Consider the following 25,067-nt stretch of genomic DNA (forward strand, 5'->3'; position numbering starts at 1 on the left):
ATTAAAAATGCAAAGTGAACTTTGCTTCATTGGCTAGGAATTTTAGACCTGGAATCCAGTTTAGTACCAGCCTTTCAAAGGCAGTCTAAAATACTCTTTCTTCACAGCTACCATATTCTGTAATTCAATCCACTCTAAAAATCATCTTAGGAAGGGCACTTCAACACACTTTTTGGGCACTTAATGTTCAGCAGAAACAAAAGGTTTTCAATAGCTGCTCAGTAAGATTATCAGAGATGACTGTGGTCCACTGGCTCCACGCTCTCAGAGCCTGGACTGGAGACAAGCTGGCCAATTTGTATTCCTGTTTCTCAAAAAGCACATGGAAAATTTCCAAATAATTTGAGTGGGGTTTTTTTTCAGTTTGTAACTGTCACAGCATAGCCAAGTCTCCATTTATTAAGCAAATACTATCTATTCTTTATTCATACAAAATTCTCATTGGCATAGTGATGACCTTATAAGTTTTGAATGAGGCTGCATGCGTGCTGAATTCTTCAGTGTTTGCACACGCATACTGAACTTTACACACCAGAATACTACCACTGATACCGGAGGCACTAATCTCAGTGGAAGATGAACAGCTAACAGGTGCTCATTTCCAAAATCTGATCAACTATATTAAATTATAAAGAATCCTAAATTTATGTGGGGTTCCTGGAATTAAGCAAATTAATTGCATATAATTAATTACATAATAAATCTTCAAAACATACACTCATTTGACTCCTGCAAAATACAGCATAATGAAGTGGGGACAAATAATGGAGAGGAGAAACAGATTTGGCATAGACATTTCAGGCTTCTTTCTATTTGGCTGAACCTTTTGTTCCTGTTAAAATTGTGGGAAAATATTGTTTGTGGAGGAAGGCATGTGAACTCTTAAACGTTGGATATTGGCTAATGTTCTAAGTTAGTCTGCTTGATGAAACTGGATTGTATTCACCAAAGCAGTTCATTTATGATAATATTAATATTCCGATTTGGCAGATTGAAACGGTTTTAAAAATGTTAATTGTTTTACACATATAATTTGCAGCCTTTACATTGAATAAGAATAAACCCATAGCTGTGAAATAGCTTCCTGAGAACACTATCATGAAAGAAGTGAAAAAAATCAGACCATCAGAATTGCTATGCAACCAATATTCAGCGTAAAACTGGTAAGATTTTTAAATTCTTACTTTCCTGACCATTTTATCGTATAGTTGCGTTTTGATATAAAAAGCTAGGAAAATCAATGAAAGTAGTGTCAGACCAGAAATACATGGAGCAGTCCTTAGATAGCATGTGGAGAGTGTACATAAAATATCAGAGGATATAACTCTCACTTCCTTCTAAAGAGCTCAGATTAAAAGCAATCCATCTGAAATTCATCTGTATAACAAGCTAGATACTAGCTAAAATATTGAAGGCCAGTATAAAAAAAATGACAAGTCCTTTATTTGTGGAAAGAAATATGGGAATTCATTACATGTTAAATTAAGCATCATCTTCTCTGCATTGTTCTTTTGGGAAACACGGGGAGGACAGCTTCTAGACAGACGTCCCCAAGTGATTTGAAAATATGTGAGGCCATTTGAATATTTGCTTGAATATGGATTAGCAATATGCATAAACATCTAGGAAGACTACATGCAATTGCTGAAGTGATGATTGTGTGGCAATGGAAAAGGGATTAAATGTTGCAGAAGATTACACATAGCTAAAGGAATGGACAAATTGTGATATAGCACAATCAACTTTTGTTTAAGCAGCAAAGAGAAAGCTTGGATAAGTAGCAAAATCACTCATTTTAGATATAGCAAACAAATAATAAGTACCATAAAATGCATGTTCCTGAGGCAAAACTCTAGTAACCACAGTGTGCATGCATAGTCAAACATATAATTACAGCTATAATCAAACATGCACACACACGCATACATAGTTCAAAGATTTCTTTCTGACTACTCTGACATTGATGCCATATTTTTACCCTAGGGAGGTACCCTCTGCATTCAGTCTCATTTAACTCCTACTGTACTGGCAATGTAGAACTATTTGACATTGGTTGAGTTTAACCAAATAGAAGTGGCATGGTAATTCAGTCTCTAATAACCGCAGTCCTGATTAAGGTACTCTACTACCTGTCTCCCACCAGCATGCACCTTCTCAGAAGGAGAACAGAATTTTTTATTCCAAATCCCATGCATGCCTGTGGATAGGCTAATTAAGCAGTCTTTGTTGAGACCATGAACAAGAGATGGACAATTTCTTACAGATATTAACATGATTTTGAGTTACTATGAAGCACTGCACCTTTGTCTTGTATAAACCCTACTATAAAGAGGAAAAAAAAAATCTTAAGTTGAAAGTACTGGAGTGTGACTGTGCTACAACTATTACATAGAAGGTAAAATCCTGGACTGTTTAACAGTCAGAGGAGAAAAATTTCATTGATTGTAAAGAATAATCCTTGGCTGTAGCACTACAGATTTTCGAAACTTTGTTCTGTAATGTTCCATGTTCAGGTATAAGTTATAAGCAGTTTAATAAAACATAAATGCAAAGTGGACCAATAAATAAAATTCTCAGACTATTTTACCTGTGTGAATTTACTGAATTCAGAATTTAATCAGAAATTAATTATTTCAGCACACTTTATTCTGACCTTTTTTTCAGGTCTGAAATCTGGACCTAGAGTAAGTGGCTTTATTGACTCAAGAGGACATTGACCTTTGCTAGGTATATAATTAGTACGCTGACAGGAAAGAACAAGGCACTTTCCAAGGAAATGAACAGAACCGTATCTGTGCAAGGGTTTCTGCAACAGTCATTTTGTGCTGAAGAATTTTTTTGAATGGAAGAAATTATAATGTTTGCAACATGCTCATTTCATTTGCAGCAAGAACTGGGTAATAGCTAAAAAAAAGCTGGAAAATTATCATCTTTGTGACAGAAAAGATCTTCCAAATTACACTAAACTACTGTAACATTTATTTGAAGTTATTTCCTCAGAAACTCTCAACTACATATTCTGATCAATACTGTAAAGAGTATTAACAGCCTAAGTAGCAGCATAATACTATACCAGTCCATTGCTGTCATAAATGACCAGCTAAACCCTGTACATCACACATAAGCTGTTCTTCAAATCACTGTCAGCTTTAGCTCAGCAGTTTTCCTTAATATTCAAGTCAGCTCCACATTTCCAAAACATTTAGATTCAACAGTGTCAATGCAATGGTGGTTCACATACATACAGAGTAGGAAGCAAGAAAATAAATGCTCATTGAACTGCAAAAGCAGCTCAACCAAAGTTAACAATCCAAAAACACTGACACAGAGAAAGCAGAGACAGCAGAATGCAAAAAGTAACTGTTCACAAGCCTGACTCACACTGTGCAACAATTACTTTGTCAGCAGAGAGGGAGTGGAAGAAGGAACATTCAGCCAGAATAGTGGCACTCAAACATGCCAAATGCTACCACAAGCTTCACTTGCTCTCTAGGTGCGTGATCTTTATACATCCATTTTGAACATGACAAAGATGTAAGATTGATGAGGAAGCCAGAGGCAACATATCATTTTATAATTCATCAAATTAGATAGTCAGAAGGCTTATTTATACCATTTATCACATGAAGACATGCTACACTTCCCAAAAGATGGGAAACATAGATTGCTCTAATTCCAGAATTGAAACTCAGGAAAGCCTTCCATTGCAGGACTGGGGTGATAAATAGGAAGAGAGAGCTGTATAGATTATCAGGGTATTTCATGCAATGGATAATTCTGATAATTACAAATTCTAGATCATAATTTTTACCCGTTCATTAAAAAAAAAAATAACCAAGAAGGATCCTCCCCTCCTTATATTGCAAGTGTCTATGGCAGGTGTCATTTGTTATTTCACCCTGACTGGATGAATCCCAACATGGTCCACATATGCAGTCAGTCCCTGATTTTCAAAACTGAAGTAACATGTCTGAAGTAATGAGGAAAAAAATAGAGCAAGATCTGATCAGGGCTCTGTGGAAGACAGATACGGGTATGGGAATATCTGGCTTCTTGGGATAATCTCTGCTGTCCTGGTTTGTTATTTGAATTAGATCCTAGCTGCCTTTGAAGGCAGTTTGACACTAGTGTTTCCCAGCCAGTGTCAAAATTAATTCTTGTTTCTTTCTAATGCCTTATAAGTGGCAATGTACTATAAAACATCTGCTGAGATGAGAAGTGCCAGTCTGAGAAGATACTTGCACAAATATTTTGTAGCTGAACTCTGATTTTAATGTCTGGTATTTCAGTCACCTTACTGGACCTGGTTCGCACAAGCTGATAAAAATTAAGTGTTGAATATTTCTGGAAATCTAAGCACACACTGGTTGAAATTTTGTATTCCACATCAAAGGAAGTTCTGCAATTCCTATGCCTGAAGATTAATTCTTCCCTGGCTGTACATCAGAGGGCTATTTTGGGGCATAATTAATATCTGTGAGATGGTTTAATAGGATGCTGATTAATGTCTGAAATAGCAATAATCAAATTAAAATAACTGAAATAAATTCTGCCACCAGCAAAGACAATTCAAATTAAAACTTAATTCATGATATATTTAACTGGAAAGATATCATACACTTATAAGAGACTCTCTGACTCATTTTGAAGTAATTTGTGGGTAAAAAAAAAATTGGTGTTGTAGCTTTGTCTGTAGAATTCCTTTTCCCCACTGATTTAAGTATAATATAATTTTAGATTAGACTGTGTCCAAATTGAAAACATAGTGCAAATTGAGCCAGTGCTCTCCTGGGCAGCTCTAAATCAGGCTTCTACAAAGGTTTGAATTGACAAAGATAGCATATAGCAGGTTCTTCACCAACCATGTAATTCAACATAAACCCAGCTGAATTACGTAAGTATTTGGCAAAGATTCACAGGTTTCTTCACCAACTAAGTAATTCAACATAAACCCAGCTGAATTACATAAGTATTTGGCAAAGATTCACAGGTGTCTTCTCTGCTGCTTGAGGTGCTTGACTGTCAACACTTCATTAAAATGTTACTTTTTGTGCACAGTGTAACACTGATTCTAATTCACCAGGGGCAGAACTCATTTTCCATAGCTGTGGAAGGTATTTATTTTATTTTTGAAGTTAATCCAACTCTGTGATGAACTAGCAATAGAAAAATCCCTTTCTCTTTAGGAACAGAAACTTTATATGGCATAAGGGAATATAGCTTTAATATTGGATACACAAAACAAGAACTTTTGGTTTTCAGAAAGGTACTGCTACTATGGCATACCAGTAGCTGCTGTTCAAGGGGGCTTTTAAGGAAACACCTAACACTGCAGAGAATGCATTACTTAAAAAAAATCTTTCCTCTATCAAGTCTGGATAAAGAAGCGTTACCTGCTGCAGCGGAAGGGATCACATCTCTGGATATTTCTGTGAGTTATGGTCTGAGGGTGAAAACCATTGAAGTGAGGAGAACCAGTGTGAAACCTGTGCAATACCACTTAAATTTTACTTAAAACTTAATTTCACCCTTAGTGACTACTCAAGAGAGACTACTGTCTCAAAAAAAAAAAAAAAAAAAAAAAAAAAGTATAGTAATGCATGCCATTCACTTAGTCTCTCATTAAATGTGCTTTCAAAGACCAAGCATATGTCATGCTATGCTTCACTCTGTATGTATTTTATGACCCAAAAGAAACCCAGACACTGCTTCTCAGAGTACAAGACACCTCAGTACTCCCCTTCATGTCATGCTGATGTATTTTTTCAAGCTTTGCTTTAACAGATATTTGATGTTACTTTAATGCAATAAGAATTAAAGATAAATCGGAAAATGGTTGTTCAACTGAGGAACTTAAATGACCAGCAGTATTGCTAAATTTAAAGTTATCCACTGATCTTATAAAGCTCTATTAGATTATCTAATTAAAAGTTATTTAATGGGTTAAAAATATTGTAATGCAAAACCTTGAAAAGATTTATTTCCCTGTCTTGTGAAAGGAATGAATGGTGAACAATGTGTTTATATACTGGTTTCTGTGGACTTTAACCAAATGGTTATTTCAAAGCATACTCCGTTTAAAATAAATCTGCATGAGGATTCTTTTATATATGGATATCCAAGAAAAACATTATGTTGTGGAACATCATGAAAAAAATAATGGAATTCAAAATTTGAACATCTGATAAAAAAAATTGACCAGAAATTGTTATTCCACAAACAAAATTATTACAATCTGATTAACCTATTTTTGTGTGTATTATTTAAAGGAGGACCACCTATTACTCACGTGCTGAAATTAATTCCCTTCAACCTTAACCAGTTGTTAAAAAAAAATCTGTGAAAAAGTTACAAAATTAATTTTCAACTGAATTTACTACACACTATTAAAATAATTTATAAAACTAGTCCCCTATGAGCCTTGTTTCTACTGAGACAGCAAAACAGGATAATGACCATGTAGGAATTTAGTCACCTACTTCTTAATTAGAAAGTATGGCTATCTCTATGTATTATAATAATTGCACTGCCTAGATGGCATTATTGTTTTCCATCTTTCCATGACATAAATTCCTGAATGTGGCTGTCACCAATTATACCCTGATGTTGAATATTTATCCCTTTTTGGCTTGCACACAAAAAGACTTTTTGGTACTAACTGCTCTAGGCTCTCTAAATTCTGTATTTGAAATAAATTCACTATTCCACCAACCAAAACAGAGCGGTGCTTAAGCTTTGAATCATGAGTACTCAATTTCATGTAAATAATGCAACTGTACCTGGAATCTGTCCATATAATTTCAAGCTTTTAGAGCTTCTGAAATGTACCATACCAATCTGCCACAGTTTTATTTAAAGTCATGAAATACATTGCTGAAGTTTTGCTTTTGCTGTCTTGGCAAATCCTTTAAATTACACTCAATTCCAATCAAGCATTTCAAATGACATCATAGAAACTTCCTGCATACATAAATTTTGCCTAGTGCCAATCAATGACAAAGCAAAACCTCTTCACACAGTTTGAAAAAGATGTACACTCCAATGAGTATTGATGTGAATTTGGGATCTCATATGTCCAGCTGGAGTGTAAGAGTATGCAGATGATACTTTAGTCTTAAAACATCTGTCTAGTTTCACATGTGTAAACACTACCATCAGCACACTCTAACATGGTGCAAGCTTTCTCTTAAGAATCAGTCTGTATGACAGTGGTACAATACCTTTGGTTACCAGAAACCGTAAAATTTTAATTATTCTGAAAACTGCAAGAAAAAAAAGGAAGATATTCCAATATGAGGCAAGTACTGCAGAATCAGGCTTAACTGGAGAAAAGATATATTTTTATTATTTGTAAGAGCAGGCATCTCAGACTAGATCTGCTCAGCCATCCTGAAATAGCTAGTCTCTTTTGGCCTAATTCAAAGGCTTAATAAAGGCTTTAGAATTGTGCAAACTGAGAGAAAAAGATATTCAACTACCTCTACTTACGAATAATAAAAAGAGATCGGTGCACTCAAAAATGCCAAATGTTTCAGTGAACTCTCAGAGAGCACCATGAACTTTGGAAAAAAAAACACTGAAGGCAAACAGGTAAAGAAAATTGCCTCTCCCTCTATCCAACAATAAATCAATATGAGATGATGAAACAAGAAGGTTCAGGTTTTTAGGGTTTCTGTCTGTCTTCTTTGGAGGTAGCTGGTGACTGGTGCTTTCCAGGGCAGCCTGCCCCTGAGAGAGCACTGTACCATTCTAGATATGGATTAATCATTATATAAATATTGCTCTGATTCAAGACAAATTCAGGTGCTGTGTCCACCTTCTGCTGGTGTTCTGCTGGAGAATGACATTTGCCATTGTGGGGTATATAGGACTAAACAAGAGCTGGCTGTAGATTATACAGATACTCCAAATGCCTAAAGGTGGAATTAAGTGTTTGAAACACATTGACATTCTGGATTGGTATGTCAGAAAGATTTTCAGTTTTTTGTTTCCATGTCAGCTGGTACATAATCTACTCAGGTGCCACATTTCAAACAGCGTTAGTTGCAAACCAGAACCTCAGCTAAGCAAGTTATATATTGGTATAATAATAACCTAGTGGTCTCTTCAATAAAATTAATAATGCAGCAGAGAAAACAGAAAGGTCAGCTACATTCAAATTATTTACTGAAATAAGTAGACAACAGTTTGCATTATTAATTATGAAAGCTGTATATTTTAAAAATGCTTTTATGGAACTATTTGTCACGGGGGTTTTTTTAACTAGAAAAAAACGATTTTGCAACCAAAGCACTTTCCACTTATTACTTTATATTTTTATTGTCCAAGAGAGAATTATTTGGTTCAGAATTATATTTCTATTCTACTTACTCAGAATCTCTTGATATACATATAAACTAATATTTAAGATATGATAGTTTATTTTGAAAGAAGAAATAAAAAGGTATTTTTCTGTACTGACACTATAAAAAAACCCCACCACAAATAGCTTTATATCAACAATTTTTGCTATATTGAAGATTTCCGGTGGTAAATTGAAAACATGCATTCAATTCCAGTTCATTTTAATTTTCTCTAGCTAATTCTTTTGAGAGTTTCAAATGGATTATTCCTTTGTCATATCCCTTTGTCACAGAAACTTCCATCAAAATATTCTTTTTTCATGAATGACTACTTTGGCATTTCCAAAAATCAAAACATACACTTTAAACAATTTAAAAGACAATAGTAATGTTCATGCAAGGAAGGAAACATGCATTTTCAGAATGTCTGAATGACATTAGATGTTCAGCCTTGATTTCACTCACTTGGCAATGGTGGGACAATCTGTAGAATCAACCTACCATAAAAATAAAGGTTTCTATTTGCTTCCTGCTCAGCTGTACTGGAAGTTATATAAACATGACGGGTTTTCTATTAAAATTCCTTGAACTGAGAAATAGATTGCTTGCATCCACTGAAAAGAAAAAAAAAAAAAAAAAAAAGACAGAAAAAACATCCCCTGCAAATTCTAACATAAAATAGGATTAAGACTTGTGTTTGAGCTGGTGGTGTGATGGCTGAGGAGTGCAGGTAATGTTCATGCGTTTGGGTTAGTCACAAAGACATGAGAAGCTGATTTATGAAGTTGAACTTTATAGCATTTTGTGGCCAGATGTATAATTCTACTTTAGTTGTGATTACTTTAAGATATGTTATTAATCTATTCCTTTTAATGGAATATAATATCTGTTACTTTCAAATTAAACAGTTGTGTGGTTGCTAGCATAACAGCTGCAGGATGGTGAGTTTGAGTCCAGCCTTTCTACCAAGACACTAAAGTTTTATTCAAGTACTTGTGAAAAAATTATGCCGCTTAAACTTCAAGCATGTGTATAGTCTGTTTAGTTTTAATGACACTGCTCATTCATTTGAATTTTTAGAGTGAACTGTTAAATCTTTCCGGGATTGGGCTGACGTACAGGTTTTCTGTAACTACACTTGCATACCTCTACTGCAAATAAGGTAGTTGAGAATTTTACAGAAGCATAATCTAGAGAAAATGGGATTGTTCTCTTTTGAGATCTAATTTGGACAGTGTAATCTATTAATTTTGTCTTAGGGAAGAGGACTTTACTCTTAACCTATGGGATACATTCAGAAAACTGGACTAGAGAAAATAATATTTACTATTAAAATGAACATATTTTACACCTGAATTATGGGATATAACAACTATGCCTGATTCGCAATCAGTTTTCAAACATAAATTGAAATTCAAAACTTGGCAAAACACTGACGTAGACCAAGTAGACAGGATAGCTGAGTTGTGTGAAATCACACTGTTAGCTAGCAGTTCCCTGGAGCTGAAACAGTTATACCCTTTGGGCCAATATAGATTACTCCATTTAAGAAAATCATTTAAGCTATACTGGCAAAAGAACACTGCATCTCCACAGAGAAAGATTGCTAATATATTCTATAGGTGTAAGCATATCAGAAAAGCCTTTTAAAGTGTGGACAAGCCTGTCACTAAATCTACTATCTACCTTAAGTAAATGTCTCCATAGTGAAATCTTTTTACCTTCCTTCACAAAATTCCCTTGCTGTGCTTCAAGACATGATCCTCCATCAGTCTAAGGAGCTTGTGAGGTTGCCTTAGATGATTTAATCCTAAATTGAAAAATTCTCTGATTACTATTAACCGACTTCCTTAATTCCCAAACCATGGCAAAGAGATACTCTGAGAATGTAACTTCTGAGAGTTCTCTCTGTGCCCTTTTTCCTGATCCAGATATTGTAAAGGTCTAGCCATATATTTTCAGAGAGTCTCTCAAAGAACCAGTCATGCCATGTTTCTCTAAACTCTTGTTCTGACTTCTTTCTGAATACTATCTTGACTTTTTCAACCTGTTGAAACCCAGCACTGTTATGTGACCTCAGGTAACAGAGCGTTTTAAGGGTATCTCCATTGTAGCTATATATTTTTATTTCTTTAGGTGGAATGTGAAGATAAATTTCCTGGGTCACCATTTCTTGCCAGTTTAAATTCTCAATCAGATGAAAGTATCCTTCTATTTTGTCATGATTCAGCTGAAATCAATGTCAAGGCTTCCATCGACATTTTAGCTGGACTGTACCAACAGACTGTTCACATTTCATTTATATTTGAATGGTGGAGATATGATCTACATTTACTAAGTCTGGATTAGTCCTGTGGTGATACAAATGCATGCTATAATATCAACATCAAGACATTTCATAAGCAATGATGTTCAGTGAGGATATTATTACTAACGCAGACAAACTAGGTGCAACTGGACACAGCAACCTCTGCAACAGGATCAAATAACCAGGAAGGTTTGCTGTGTTTACCCACTAGAACTGTGTCTAGGTGTGAGATATGCCAAGATAAAAGGAAAATTTTCTGCAGTCTTTGATCATTAACATAACATACAGAGTGTAAGGTTATTAATTTATAAACTAATATGCGTTTATAAACTTGTATATGAGAAGCAGCAATCCATAAGGTTTTTTTTGTTGTTCTCCAAAATAGCCCCTGGTATCATAGAACAGCTATCATTACTGATGACAATAACCAAGCCTATCTTATCAGGTTTTGCTGCTCTATTTAATGCTGATTTTCCATTCTTCAAAAAGATTGCCTGAAACATTCCCATCCAACTCTCCTACAGCATAGCAACAATCCATAATAAATTCCACCATTCCCAAATAGAAAGTGATTAAAAGTACTATTTCTGCCTATATCTTGTAATTCAGGCATTTCCTACATGACTTATTTTGTTTTAGTCTTTTCTGTGTTATCTGACATGTAGAAACTGTCCTGTCTGATTCATATCACTAAAAAAAAATAATTTAGCCAGCAGTTGCCTCCTCATTACCATGTCCCCACACCACTAGAATGATCACATCACATTTAATTAAAATGTTATGACTACTCTTGCTCACAGGGATCTGCAAAACGTACCCCCTTGTTACTCTAAACATAATACAAGGTCACTGATGCTTGCAGCGTTTTGCAGGATTATCTGCCAGGAAAACTTCATTGCTTATGCTGTCAACCATCTTTAAAGCAACTAACTAGTCTGTAATAAACTTTGACTTCTGCTAAAGAATAAATCAGCAATGAGTAAACTGTGCTATAAATATCCTGTTTTCAAACCAGCTTTCTAGGAATAAAATCATGGTAAAAGTGATGCACTATATTACATACTGAAATTAGAACTGGCTTATCATCTATTGACTCTAAACAACAGATGTTTGATCCTGCAAACCCTGAACTCTCTGGCATCTAAGCCTGCAAAATCTTTTTTGCAAAGAGTGAACCACAGAACAATATTTTTGATTTTAGTAACTGCTCACTAATAGAGAGCAAAATCTTCAGAAGAACATAGTCTCTGGCATAAATGCCCTGAAACACTTAGGAGTAAAACATACTAACAAACAAAATTATCTTGCTATATGAATAGTAAGAAACATACTTCAAAACATTTGAGGCATCAGAAGGCTCTCAGAGGAAGCAACATGCATTCAAGAAGGACTGAAAATAAGACAAAATGTAATTAATTACTTCTACTTCGGTCCTGAATTGCTCAGGGACAGGCATTGGAGTTCATAGGTAGAGAGATGCTTAAGAACAATTGTCTGAAACAAAATAAGAGGTAGACACTTCTTTTCTGGTGCACCTATGTATGTCTGATGGAAATCTGGTGGAAATCTGGCTAAGCCATTAGCATTATTCTTTCTTGACACATTAATTAAATCTCTTAATCATAATCAGGCCTTATCCTTGGCCCGTTAATGCTACCTTGCAGTTGACTTTACTGCTGCAAACTTAGTCTAAGACTGCTGGCAGAGTTTTGTTTCAATTTGCCTTTATGCAGAGTTTTGATTCGATTTTCCTCTAGAGAAGAATACCACTTCTGCAGGTCTGTCAGTGTTACAAAGACAGTGTCATTCTCTGTGTCTCTCCATACCCACCTTGACTTGCTTAGATTTTGTAAGGCATCCTTTTTTTTTAGCAGGTGAACCCCAAAGAAACTATTCAATAGATAAAATCTAAGGAATGGATCTAATGAACTACCCTTGCCTTATCAATGCCATGTACGTATTTGATTTGACCTCTTGTTCTTTATATTTGTGGGTTGTTTTTTTTTTATCTTATCACCTTATCTGAAGTCTCCTGTCTCTTTTTATCTTGCCAATTCATCTTTCCCTGAATAAATTCCACTATATTAAGTCCTCCTTGCACCTAATGCTCTATAACTTTTAGAAGACTTTTACCCACCAGTTTTATGTACTATCATGAATAATTTTTACTCTATAGCTATTTATTTGTGAGACAGCAAGTAAACCCCTAGTGGTCATCAATTTACAACAAATACTTTTCAAGTAGTACATTTTTAATATCCTACTTCAATATACCTCCTGGCCCATTAAAATCAGTCTGTTTAAATTCATTAGCTGTCTTCATGTCAAATGTTTATAAGAAGACACCCTGATTATTGTGATTTTTCAGAGCAGTACTTCAAAATATGATGCTTCCCCAGAACACCCATGTAAAAGGCCAAAAAATGCAACCATTAAAAAAATCACTAATGACTGAAAAATATTTGACGCTGCTTGATTTTGCCACAAATTCTGAGTGGTAATTATAGTTGATAGTTTATTCTCTCTCTCTAATCACTCAATCTATTGTTTACAGTGAGGATTTAGCAGAGTTGGTCAGGAAAATGAGAGAAAGAAGAAGGACTGTGTGGACAGTTAAACATAAATGAGAAAGAAATGTTTTAATCTAAGTTGTCATTTCAATTTCTTGACTAAAAATCAAAATATTTTAGTGATCTTGAAAAGGCATTGTAACACTTCACAGCCTCTGACTACCTCTTCCATGGTGCACGTACCCCTGTCTTTAGGTGAAATGACACAATATCCTATGAAACTTCTATAGCTGAGGCTCATCATCAAAGAGAAATTCTAACTAAAGAATGCATTTCATTAAAGAAATAAAAATCACTTGAATTATAGCCCCTACCAGGCAACAGAAATACATTTCTGTCTAGTTCTTCAATGAAGAATTGAAAGTTTTCACAGAAAACAAACACTTGTAAACATTTAGGTAGATATTTTCCAACTAACTCTAAATATAATGCACAATCTACTTAATTCACTGTCTTAGTTTCTGGGTAAAGAGCTGTTCTACACCACCATTGATATGTTTTGGTTTTCAATATTCACATTGTCAGCATCCCCTTTCATCAAACCTCTTCCCAAACAGTAATATACAAATTCTGCTATGCCCTAGTATTTTAAAAAAAAAAAAAAAAAGACAAAAAAACCCCCAACAAACCAAACATTAGTGAAATGCCACTAAAAAAAAATTCCAAGAGTTAATCATATCCTCCCTGAATTTAAACTTTCTTACACAGTGAAGCACGTGATAAAATTCAAAGCTTACTGAAAATTATAAATTCATATTCTCTTTTATCATACTCCTGTTACAATGCATCTAATATCAGTAGCATGAAAAAGAATGAGTCTGCAAACTGTACAAGCCCTATTTTATGCATTTCAAATTAACTGCAGCACATATAACATGACTGTGTTACAGAATAGTTCTAAGGTTATCATCATAGATCTTGCCTGAGATTTTCTTGTAAAGAATTGCTTGTCATTCTCGCTACAGATTTTGAAAATGAAGCTCATTCAGTCTGTGAATACATCTCTGTACATGTTAATGTTAGGTACCAATTATTTGTACAGCTTTCTTTTAATCAGATCAGCTTGTATTCCCCCCAACATATCATATTAATCTATTCCCAAATTACCAAAACATTCAAAGAGCAATAGTTCACCCTTAGTGTAGGAAGCAGATTTTCCAGCTTATAGAATTATACTGATAAATAAATTTTTGTACGTGCTCTGTACCATGCAACATGCTCCAGCCCTGGATTGTATGTGGTAATAATGACTGAGGTCATTGGACTTGATGTGATTTTTTTGGCTGAAATGGTGTCCTCTTCAAACTGTATCAGCACTAATGTCTGTGTCCTGTGCAAAAGACCTTTTGTGAGCTTATTTAATGTGTTTTATGCTTACTGAAAAAGTACTTATTTGTTAATTGGGAGAATTGTGTGTTTGGGAGAACTGTGTTCAAGGAAACGCAGAGCATTTCACCTTCAGAAAAACCAATTTTTTGTAATATAAGTCATACCAGAACTTAGTACTTCACATGTTTAATTTTCATAACGCTAATAGTAACCAGTACCGCATATGTTAGTCATTCTAAAATGCTGAATGAATAATTTTCAGTCAACCTAGCATAATAAAAATCACAATAGTTTTTATTGCTAAATTTTTTTAAATGGGAATAGTCAGTAGAATATAAGTTATCAGGTAGATTTCATTGATATAACAGGACTATAAATAGTTGCGTTATAACCCCCTTTTATAACTTTTCAAAATATTCACTTTGGCAAACTTGTCTAGAAAATTGTATAAATAATGCAAAATCGGTTTTAACATTTTGGAGTTCTAATGGTATATTATCTTAGAGTGCCAGCGCACAAGCCACTGGAGTTTGGAGCTGGGAGTACTGTTATTCGTACTGACAGCTGTCACTGCTTCTTTCCACTTAGGTGAGTCTAATGAGCCAGCTGTCATGATCGACTGATATTTGTTTCAGAGCTAAGACGTTACATCAGGAGAAAGCAGGTTACTTGTGGGCAGGTTTATAATCTGACACTCATACAAGCAACTAAATTGGTAAAACTAAAGTCAGCGCTAAAATCTTCTCTAGCTAATGACAATACCATTCCCTTGCACTTTGATAACCAAAGCCACTGGAAAAGATACATCTACAGTCCAAATCATTCTCAGCCCCGCTCTTCTACGTAACACATACCCCAGATTGCTTTTGTATCTCATGCTGAGCAGTAAACCCAGAAGCCTCTTTGCCCATGCCTGCCCCATACGCAGTGAAGGCCTTATCGCAGCAGGCCATCTCTGTTATAGTGAAGGATTTGAAAAACTGACATCCAAAAATGAGAACAAACATCAAACAGAATTATGGAAACATCAAAGATGCTTTTGAATGAACTATATTTCTAATAATTTCTGTTACTTTTTTTTATAAGAAAGAGGCATACTACATTGTAAACACTAAAATAATCCATTAAAAGATTAAATTAAAACATATTACATTAATATAGAATGAACAGATTTAAAAGACATGGGACATCCACCTACTGTTTAGATTATTTGCAGGATGTCAGAATAAATTTATGAGGGGAATCTGCATTGTTAGCACACTATTTTTTCTCACCATTTCCTAAAATGTTTTCAATGTGTAACTTGGCAAATAATTTTCTTCATTTCTCAGTCATGCATCTTTCTTAAAATCTTAAACAGATTTTTTTTTTTTTGAGTTCCTCTTCCTTAAATTCCATTTGCTTAAAAAACAAAGATGCTGTGATTTTTTTTTTGTCTCATCTCTACACATTATTCACCAGCATTGCACAAAGAAACTGTTGTTCTTTTGACACTGCATCTCAATAAATGGATTAAATGAGCTGTGAATATCAGCATTTAACCAACAAAAAGAGATCTTTATTTATTTAAAATGTATCAGAGCTGCTTCATCTAAAAGGCTAATTGAAAAGGCTATTCAGGTCAGCTGTGATATTAGAAGACAACTGAATCACATTTAATGCTACTTAAAGGATGTGAACGGGCTAAAAGAGAAATTAAACCATGGTCATTAAAATTTAATTTGACTTAGTGAAGCCATTAACATTTTGGTTTTATGCAGTGGCAAGCATTCTTAAAATATTTCAGTATAATCCAGAAACCCAAAATTGTCCAATGGCTGACCCTTATGTACCAAAAATGATTGAAAGTGACCTTAAAGGGCAAATGAGAAAAAAAGCAAAGGGAGAAAAGTTCTTTGAATACCATTATCAGCTGTCATTCGGTTCTTTTTTCATATATAGAGAGTCTTTATCTGCATTATTACTGTATACACACATACATACACACACATAAATTAATTGCTCACAGCAAGTTTCTTGCTTATTCAGAGTCCTATTTTATTGTTGCTGGTTTTAAACTGTTGCATCTTACCACATCTATCAGCAGGATTCTCTACAACAGGGCATTTCTGCCTCTGATAGTGGCCAAATTAATCTATGTAGTTATCAGCCCAAGTTCATCTGGCAACTTTGTCTCATACACTCTTTTAAAATAACTTGTTATAGGAAAAGGCAACTTACTTACAATTGAATTTGTGGTCAAAACCAGTTAGAGTCCTGTGAATTTTAGCTTTATTATTACACTAGAAATAGTTACACCTTTACCGGAAATTCTTGCATTTTTTCTATTAATTGCACACTTTGCTTTTCATTTTAACATTGAATATCAGATTTAGATATCAAATTAACAAAACACTGCTTTTGTGTGAACTGTAAGGAAATAATCTATTTTTGAAGCAATACCTTATCTTACTGCTAGTAGCGCACTCGTGGTACATTGCTTTGCCTCTACAAGTTCGTCTTTGTAATTTGAAAATGCTACTGTCAATGTTCCTTATATGCTATATAATGACAAATAGCACAAAGCAATCATCAATGCAGTAGTTTGAAAGATTTTAGCCAGTTTCATAGAAAAACTTTATCTAGAATTAAAATGGTAACAAATCTGCTCATGTATCAGTACGTAACTAAAATTTCAGATTGACTGCCTGACAAGGAAATACATTACCCCTAGTTTTGGTTTTCATTCTCATTTTTTCCAATTCAGCTAAAAAAAAAAAATTAAATACTAATACAGAGGGTTTTGTGGTAATAGTCATAAATAATTTAATCTGGCATTTCATATCTTGCTGTATAAATATTACTTTTATTGCTCTGGCTTACTAGTAGTCATCATCAGTGTTGATAGGATAGGGAAAACGCTAAATGCTGTTAAGGTTGTTACAAATGCATTTGAGGAGGTGTAGGTTATCCTGGAAACTGTAAGGCTAATCTGAGTTTCTGGCTCTACATATACAGTGTAAAACTACTGGCTCCACAGAAATCAGCGGCATTGCCACCCCACCATTTGAAGTATCTTTAGAGAAAAGAAAGATATCTAACTGAAGAGCATCCTTCTCATGATCTGATAAACGTTTGAAAGTGGTAGAAGTTTGAGTAGAGTAGGGTGCGCCAAAAGTGTCGAATCACCAAGTTTTTGAAAGGCTTTGCAAGAACATGCTGTGCTGAATACTCGACTGTTTCATGGTTCCTTAGAAAGTTCTTTTTGTCCGTAACTCCCAGATACCTTTTTCATCAGCCTCTACTTCATGATTCATCATGGCTAATAATAGATTAAATGAGTGGAAAAATAATCAAAGCTCTAACGACAAAAAGAAGTGTCAGAATTACTCCAATAGATTATTTTCTAAATTGACTTAGCTAGCCATTAATTTGTATTAAAATGATTTTCTCTTTTCTCAACTTATTTTTTAATGAGTTGCAGAAAATTAAAAGCAGAAACTAGTGATGACCTCTGTTCTTTCCCAGCTGTAGCGCCTCTAACTCCTGCTACAGAATATTTTTATTCCCAGCATCCCAATACCTCAAGGTCAAACACTTCTGAACTTACAGAGTTTGGTAAGGTTAAGCTGTTTACTAAGCTTTAAGACCAACCAGATCAGATTAGAATGTCTTTTGGTTAAAAGCCTCATCCAAAGTGGACTGTAGATTATCGGATGCAAAGCTGTGCTCATGAATGATATCAAACAGTCTCTTCAGTGTGTTGGTGGAAGAATTGCTAGCTTCTTCCAGGGTCTGCTTAAATTAGAGTGTGTGCGATCTACCATATCAGCTCAAATGTTCAGTGGGCAACTTGCCTCACAGCTCCTTTATGGCAGATTTCTCCCTGACAAAATGAAATAACAGCAGATAAAAAATGTACTTCTTATCACTGCAGTGGAAGAAAGTGAGTAGAAATTACAGTGTTCAGACTTGAGAAGCTGAGTAAAGCTTACATCTTCCTTTATTATACCTTGTGTTTTGGAATAAGAAAAGCATAGAAATATCCAAGAACATTGTAAATGCAAAGATACACTATGACAACAAGGTATGAGTAGAATAAGGAACCTCTGCTTAGGAGTTTGTCTAAAAACTTAATGAAAGAAACTTTTGCTAAATTAATTACATCAGTTTGAAGTCTGGCACTATTTCAATCCTAGATCCGAGCAGAATGAAAACAATTTGTGTAATAGGACTTCAAATACATTTATTTCTCAGAACCTAAAAAAAATTTGAAGTCACGTCAGATGTTGTAGCCTCATTGTAGAGCCTCTACAGCCTGCTAAAGAATACTTTTATTAGGAGTATCCAATATGAAAAGGTCAAATAGAGCTTTTTATCAGGATTTATCAAGAAATTCAGTCAGAGGCCACGTGACTAGCTCAGTTAAATAAACCACGAGGTCTTCAGTATGTAGCAGGAGCTTGGGAAGTATAATATTCTTCATATATTCGATCTCACATTCTCTCATTTATGAGCATGTGTCAAAACAGTTATATAATTGTGATTCCAGATGCCTTATAGAAGTCTCATTTCTGAAATGAAGGTGCTATGATAACATTAGTTACTCATCGGTGCGTGAGCCTGTAAAGTAATCTCTGGAAGTGTTTCTTTGTCCCAGCTATTTCATTTTACTTTGAGATTGAAAGGAGGGATATCTTTAAAAAATTTTCTTGATTCACAACAAGAAAGAGTCCTGTTCCATGTCATACCTTTATGCATTCCTTTGCCTTGAAGGAAATGCCACTGCACACAGGAAAAACTTTTGTATTATAATACATAAAAGCATGGCAGTGCTGCCTGACAAACACATTGACCCTGTCCTTTGCTCTCTTCATTGCCTTTCTATTAGCAATCACCATCTTCGAATGTTACAGAGCCTCAAATCCTGATTTCTAAAAGCTAGTCTACTTCACTCTGTCTTAAGACAAAGATGGGAAAGTGTGTCTAAGTAAATCTCATTTGAGAAAGCCAGAATTGAAACCATAATACCAATAGGATGCCTAGGTAATTCCTAAAAAATAAGTGCCTATTGATTTTATAGTAACTATATGTTCATATCATAGTGATACAATCCTGCTGCTGCAGAGCTAACCACAGCAATTTGAGTCTGCCACATGGAACACAAGAAAAGTGAAACCTGGATCAAATGTAAATCATTTGTGAATCGTGTAGACAAAGCACACAGAAAGGCTAACAGGAAGCCATACTGGAAATGCAGTTAATGATTATTCTATTATTCTATTTAATTATTACTCCAGATCTTTTTCTGAATTTCTCCAATCAAATTTTGATTTTGTGGGTGTATTGAGATATGAATAATCAGTATAGAGATTGAAGCCATATATATAGTATATAATGCTTCCTCCAAGCATTTTTGCTCTTTATAAACCCTCAGTCTAGGTCACCCCTTGTGGCATAACCGAATATCAGCAGCTGAATCAAATTTGCAAAAACCCAGGATCTTGAAGAATGTGGTGATAATGATTCAGCCCATGACAACCTTTTCTTGAAGTTTCTGCAAAGCCAGGTCCTAACATGGAGCTACAGGAAAAAGGGGGAAAACTCCTTTGATTTCACTGCCATGAAACCCAGAGTGAAGTTCTCTGTCTACATATCATTACTAACAATCCTGCAACAATGCTAATATTATTAATAACAACATTAACACATTGCTAATAGGAATCAAATTTTCCATAACATGCAGCAATATATACGAGATGCCATAACGCTATTACTACTGAAGAACCCTTAATACTCTTCATAGAATAAAATCAGGTCCTCAGTTTAAGTCTCATTTAAAAGTGATAACATACATTAGCCTAAACTTCACTCCTGCCTTGGATACAGTTGGGACAAACACAGTTTGGATCAGGGATGTTACATACTAAAATAAAGTTTCTTTTCTCCCCATCCCTGGGCCTCTCTGACTCCATGTTGGAAGGGAAACTTCACCCTCAAACCTTCACCTTGGCTTTGTAACTTGTATTATGAGGTGCCATTCACCACCTCAGAATTTGTCTCATGAACTTTAAGAAGAAAACAGTCTTAAAACTCAGGAATTCAAAATAAGATAGGCTAACCATGGAAAATAATGCCATGCCAATTCCTGATTCAAATAGACTGTATGGCAAATTCAGTCTTTCTGATAACATTGTCCATGGTATGTTTTATATTGCATTATCAGCATCTTTGATACTTCTTTCTTTACAGTCAAGCTGATAGGCCACACTAGACAGACAATGAAGTGCATTCCACACCGTGTGGGTGTGATTTATTTCATAACTACAATTGTTCTACTTCTGTATTTCCATGCATTTTAGCATTGTAATTTCTGTTTCAAAATGACCCAGATAAGAGTCAGAAAAAGATTTTTAAAAAAATGAAACAAAATTCTCCCAACCTCTCATATAAAACTATACCAACTGAAACTCAAGGAGTATGTTTTACAGGTGGTTAGCTAAGTGTTTCTGTAGGGAAGTAATAAAGGATAAACTCATCCAGACTTCATTAATTTATTCATTTTTGCTCCTGAATGACTTCAAATTAGGGAGATATTGAAAGGTTGCCATCATGACCCTTTATGTCACTTTTATGTTGTTATATTCCTTTGTATTCCTTATGTCCTTAACTCTTTATATTCCTTTATAGAGTCAAATAGCTGAAAACAGAGTTGCCTTAAACCAAGACCAGTATTATTGCCACTTCCAACCAAAACCACAAGGAAAGCGTTTCTGATTAAAGATGTTTTATGAGCTATTGTTTTGTGAAGTCAGGCAGAAAGATTAAAGAATCGGAAAGAAAAGGCATCAAGGAAGAAGCAGACACTGAAGTCTGCTTCAGAAATATGACCCTTGAGAAGCGGTAAATAAAAGAATTTGGGGGCTAACCTAAAACTACAGTATGTTAGAGCAAAAGAGGAAATAAATTGTACGCAACTGGTCAGAGAAACAGGTCTTGGTTTGTTCTCAATAAGATTGCATGAGATTTTCCAATTTTCACAGCTTACTCTTAACAACTGGTAGGTCTGGTATTGTGATTAAACTACATAGATCCAAAATAGTAATTTTTGCTTCCTGTCAATGGCCTTATTTTCCCCCTGTATCTTCTACCATTCTCAATTAGAAATACATAAACAGTAGTCTCCAGTACTATATAATCTGTAGACAGGTAACTATTGGCTTAATCCTGCAATCCTGCTTCCTTGACACAAGTGGTGATCAGTGTCCTAATGCAGTCTCCAAACTATCAGCCAAACCTGTGCTCAAACATCCTTGTCTCTTTCTCTTCGAGACGCCATCATTTTCACTGTCTGTTGTCCATCCTTCTCTCTGTTTTCCTGTTGCTTTCTAACATACAGCTGCCAACCAAGTCTGTTCACGCACTTGTGCTTGCAATATGACTACTGAGTGATTGATGCCCTGATGCTTTTGTACTTTAGATAGTGGCTTCTCTTGTGTTTGCTTTTAATCCTTTGAACTGCTCCTTCATTTATACCTGAAACACGGTTCATCTACCACCATCCATGATTACGGCTGCTATAAACACCAACTAGCGTTAAGACTAGTACAAGAAGCAATACAGAAGAGTAAAGGTGTAAGCTAAATCAAACCAAAGAAGATTCCATGAACAAGTTTGCTGAGGTTTAAAAAAAAAGCTATTATTTACTTGAATTTTATACGGTACCTCCTAATTTTGATTAAAAGAAATACTGCAACATCTGATTTCATGAAATTCCAGAAATCCAATGGAATACTCATTAAATGTATCCAGCTATGTGTTTGTTTTACACGTTTGGGAAAATAATGTAACTTTTCTGTAGTTCATCTCTGCCCTATTGAATCTCCACGACTGTAGATCACTAATACAATTCTGTTCCTTGTAATCCAACCAGTGCTTCCACATAATAAGTAAGGCTTATAAGACTTCTGACTTTCAACTCTCCAGCCAAATCTGGAAGAACACAATCAACTGCTTGTTTTTCCCAAGTTATGAAACAAATATACAAAACAAGGAAAATCTGGATCCTGGGGAATTAATATATTATTCAAAGCAATCATGAGCTATTTTTTGTCTTATGTTAGTAGTGTACAAGATGCAGCATGAAGGAATCTAGTTGTTTGATTAATAAAATTTGCCTACTACTTTTATTAAAATATTTACATAATGATGAAGGAAATAAGTAATAATTTGTTAATTAAAAAACGTTAAGAAGTGAGTTTACACATACTTCATGCTGATGAATACTGCTACTAAGAGACATGCAAAAAACCCCAGATGTAATAAACTCCATTGCAGTTCAGTAATTAAAATATAGGTGCCTAATAAAGGTACCTCAATCCATTTAATCAAGTTTTCTACAAATCCTACACTGAAGCATTTGTTTTCCATGGGCTGGTAAAATATCATTTAGGACTGACATTTTGAATCTCAGTTTTTTAACACATTCTCTGTATATTTATAAGCATGTAATTAATATCCATAATTACCCACTGAAGGCATTGTTAGATATTTAATTATTTTATCTTCTGATTCGACACGCCCATTTAGAGATACAAAAGCTTATTCTTAACAAAAAAGAGAAGAACTAACTATTGTATCTCTCTGGAATAATAAGCAAAATAATGGGTTTAAATTTGATGTGTGAGATTCAAACTTTGCAAACAGCTATGCAGCCAACAAAGCTAATGAATGCATCACATCAGAAGAAACTCTGAATTTTCAGTGTGATAACAGTTTTGTCCCTGCAACTGTCTGACCTATCTAGATATGTGTTAATCGGTTATATCAAAGTTAGAAACAACACAAAGTCCCTGACTAATTTGCATCAGTGGGAAGAGATTGCCATCACATTAATCTTAAACAAGGACTCACAGAATGATGACACTTGAGGTTTTGAATATAAAATTTTATCTTGTTCTTATACCTCTGATCAGGGTTTGTACTAGAGACTAATGCTTCTTTTTGACCACACTCTTTTATAGAAATTATGTAGCTAGTGGCTGCAAACATTCTTACAATAAATATGGGACATACAATGATTAGTTATAAATAACATGAGGTGGCACAAAGGCAACAAAATACATTCATCACAATCGCTGTGCATGTATATAACAATTACAAATTGTATAAGGTCCTAGTTTAGCACTGGTGTGAGTCTATGCAGTCCTATCTAGGTTCACAATAATAAAAGTCCTTCATTCATTCATTCACTGAATGTCCTGAACAACAGTTTTGGGTTTGGTTTTACAGAGCAAGACCAAAGGCTTTAGGAAAAAAAAAAAAGGAAAAAAAAAAAAAAATCACCCAGGAAAGAAATTCTGAGATCACCCTATCTATGCAGAGGTTAGTGTATATTCAGTTTGGCCAGTGCTTTATATTCATTTTAGTCAGTATTTACTGCAAAGTATACTTCTAACGCTGAAAATTCTGCCTTAGCACATTTCTATCTCATGTGACCAAGTTACCTTAAAAAACAAAAACAAAACACCAAGACTGCCTGAAAGTTGTTGTATCTTTCTTTCAAGCACAGCCTTACAATAGTTTCAGCCTTGGGAATTCAAGTATGGTTAAACATCATTTTTCCAGGAAGCTGTTCTTTGATAGATTTTGTTCTGACAAACCAACCATTTACAGTAATAAAACACAGGAACCTGACAATGTCAGAGGACTGCTCTCCCATTTGAAAAAAACCAAACAAATACCCAAAACCCACACAAAAACCCAACCACTGAAAACAAACTCTAATACTTTCCCACTTAGCTGCTTTGATTTTTTCCAAGACACAAGCATCATTTTTTATGTACCTGAATAAAACAGCCAAGTGTTTTCCTTTGTTTTCACTCACCTCCTGAAACCACCAGTTATGGTAACTATAGCATCTGGTAGAAACATACACACAGTATTCTTGACAATCAAGCTTACTGCATCCGCTTCTGCCTTAGATACACAGCTAACAAGGTCCTCATAGTAGAGAAACCCTGGAAATCAAAGGCAAAAAAGTGCTGATCACTCTGTGGAATTATCAAAATCTACATAGTGTTATGTAAGCCCCATGTGAAACAGTCAGCTCTCACAGAGTTAAACCAGACAACTCATACCAAGGACAAGGGAACCTATCTAATTGCAACAATTAAGAAACACTCGATCTTGGACCTGAAACTACAGGTTTGTTTCAGGACATGTTGTGGGAAGAAATATGTTTTGATCCAGCCTCTTCAGGTGTCTTTCCTTCCTCCCCACCATTCCTGGAGTCAGCCTCCTGCCTTATGTGTGAGGTGGGGGATCACAGGCAAGAGACAGCCTCTTCCTTCCCTCACCTCTGTCCTTATAGTTTATATATATTTTTGCATTATAATTTACAGTTTGTAATAACATAACAGTCAGGATAATTGCTCCACTTGCTGAGAACCTGAATATTTATAAATTACACTGACTTCCCTACTAGCTCCCATCAATGGCATTTCTGGACATACTGCTTTAAAAGGTGCTCTTCCCGAA

At 34.9% G+C, this 25,067-nt stretch overlaps 1 protein-coding gene across 2 annotated transcripts in view; it reads right to left on the minus strand.

Moving 5' to 3' along the window:
• DNTT (DNA nucleotidylexotransferase) overlaps window positions 1–25,067 on the minus strand; it is a 94,577-nt gene that overhangs the window by 42,635 nt on the left and 26,875 nt on the right. For both annotated transcript variants that reach the window (XM_086466951.1, XM_086466950.1), the window contains exon 7: window positions 24,415–24,547. In XM_086466951.1, coding sequence (XP_086323077.1) covers window positions 24,415–24,547 — 133 coding nt within the window. The remainder of the gene's footprint in view (window positions 1–24,414; window positions 24,548–25,067) is intronic.

This window comes from Leptosomus discolor, chromosome 6 (genome assembly GCF_034619465.1).
Source record: "Leptosomus discolor isolate bLepDis1 chromosome 6, bLepDis1.hap2, whole genome shotgun sequence".
NCBI lineage: Eukaryota > Metazoa > Chordata > Aves > Leptosomiformes > Leptosomidae > Leptosomus > Leptosomus discolor.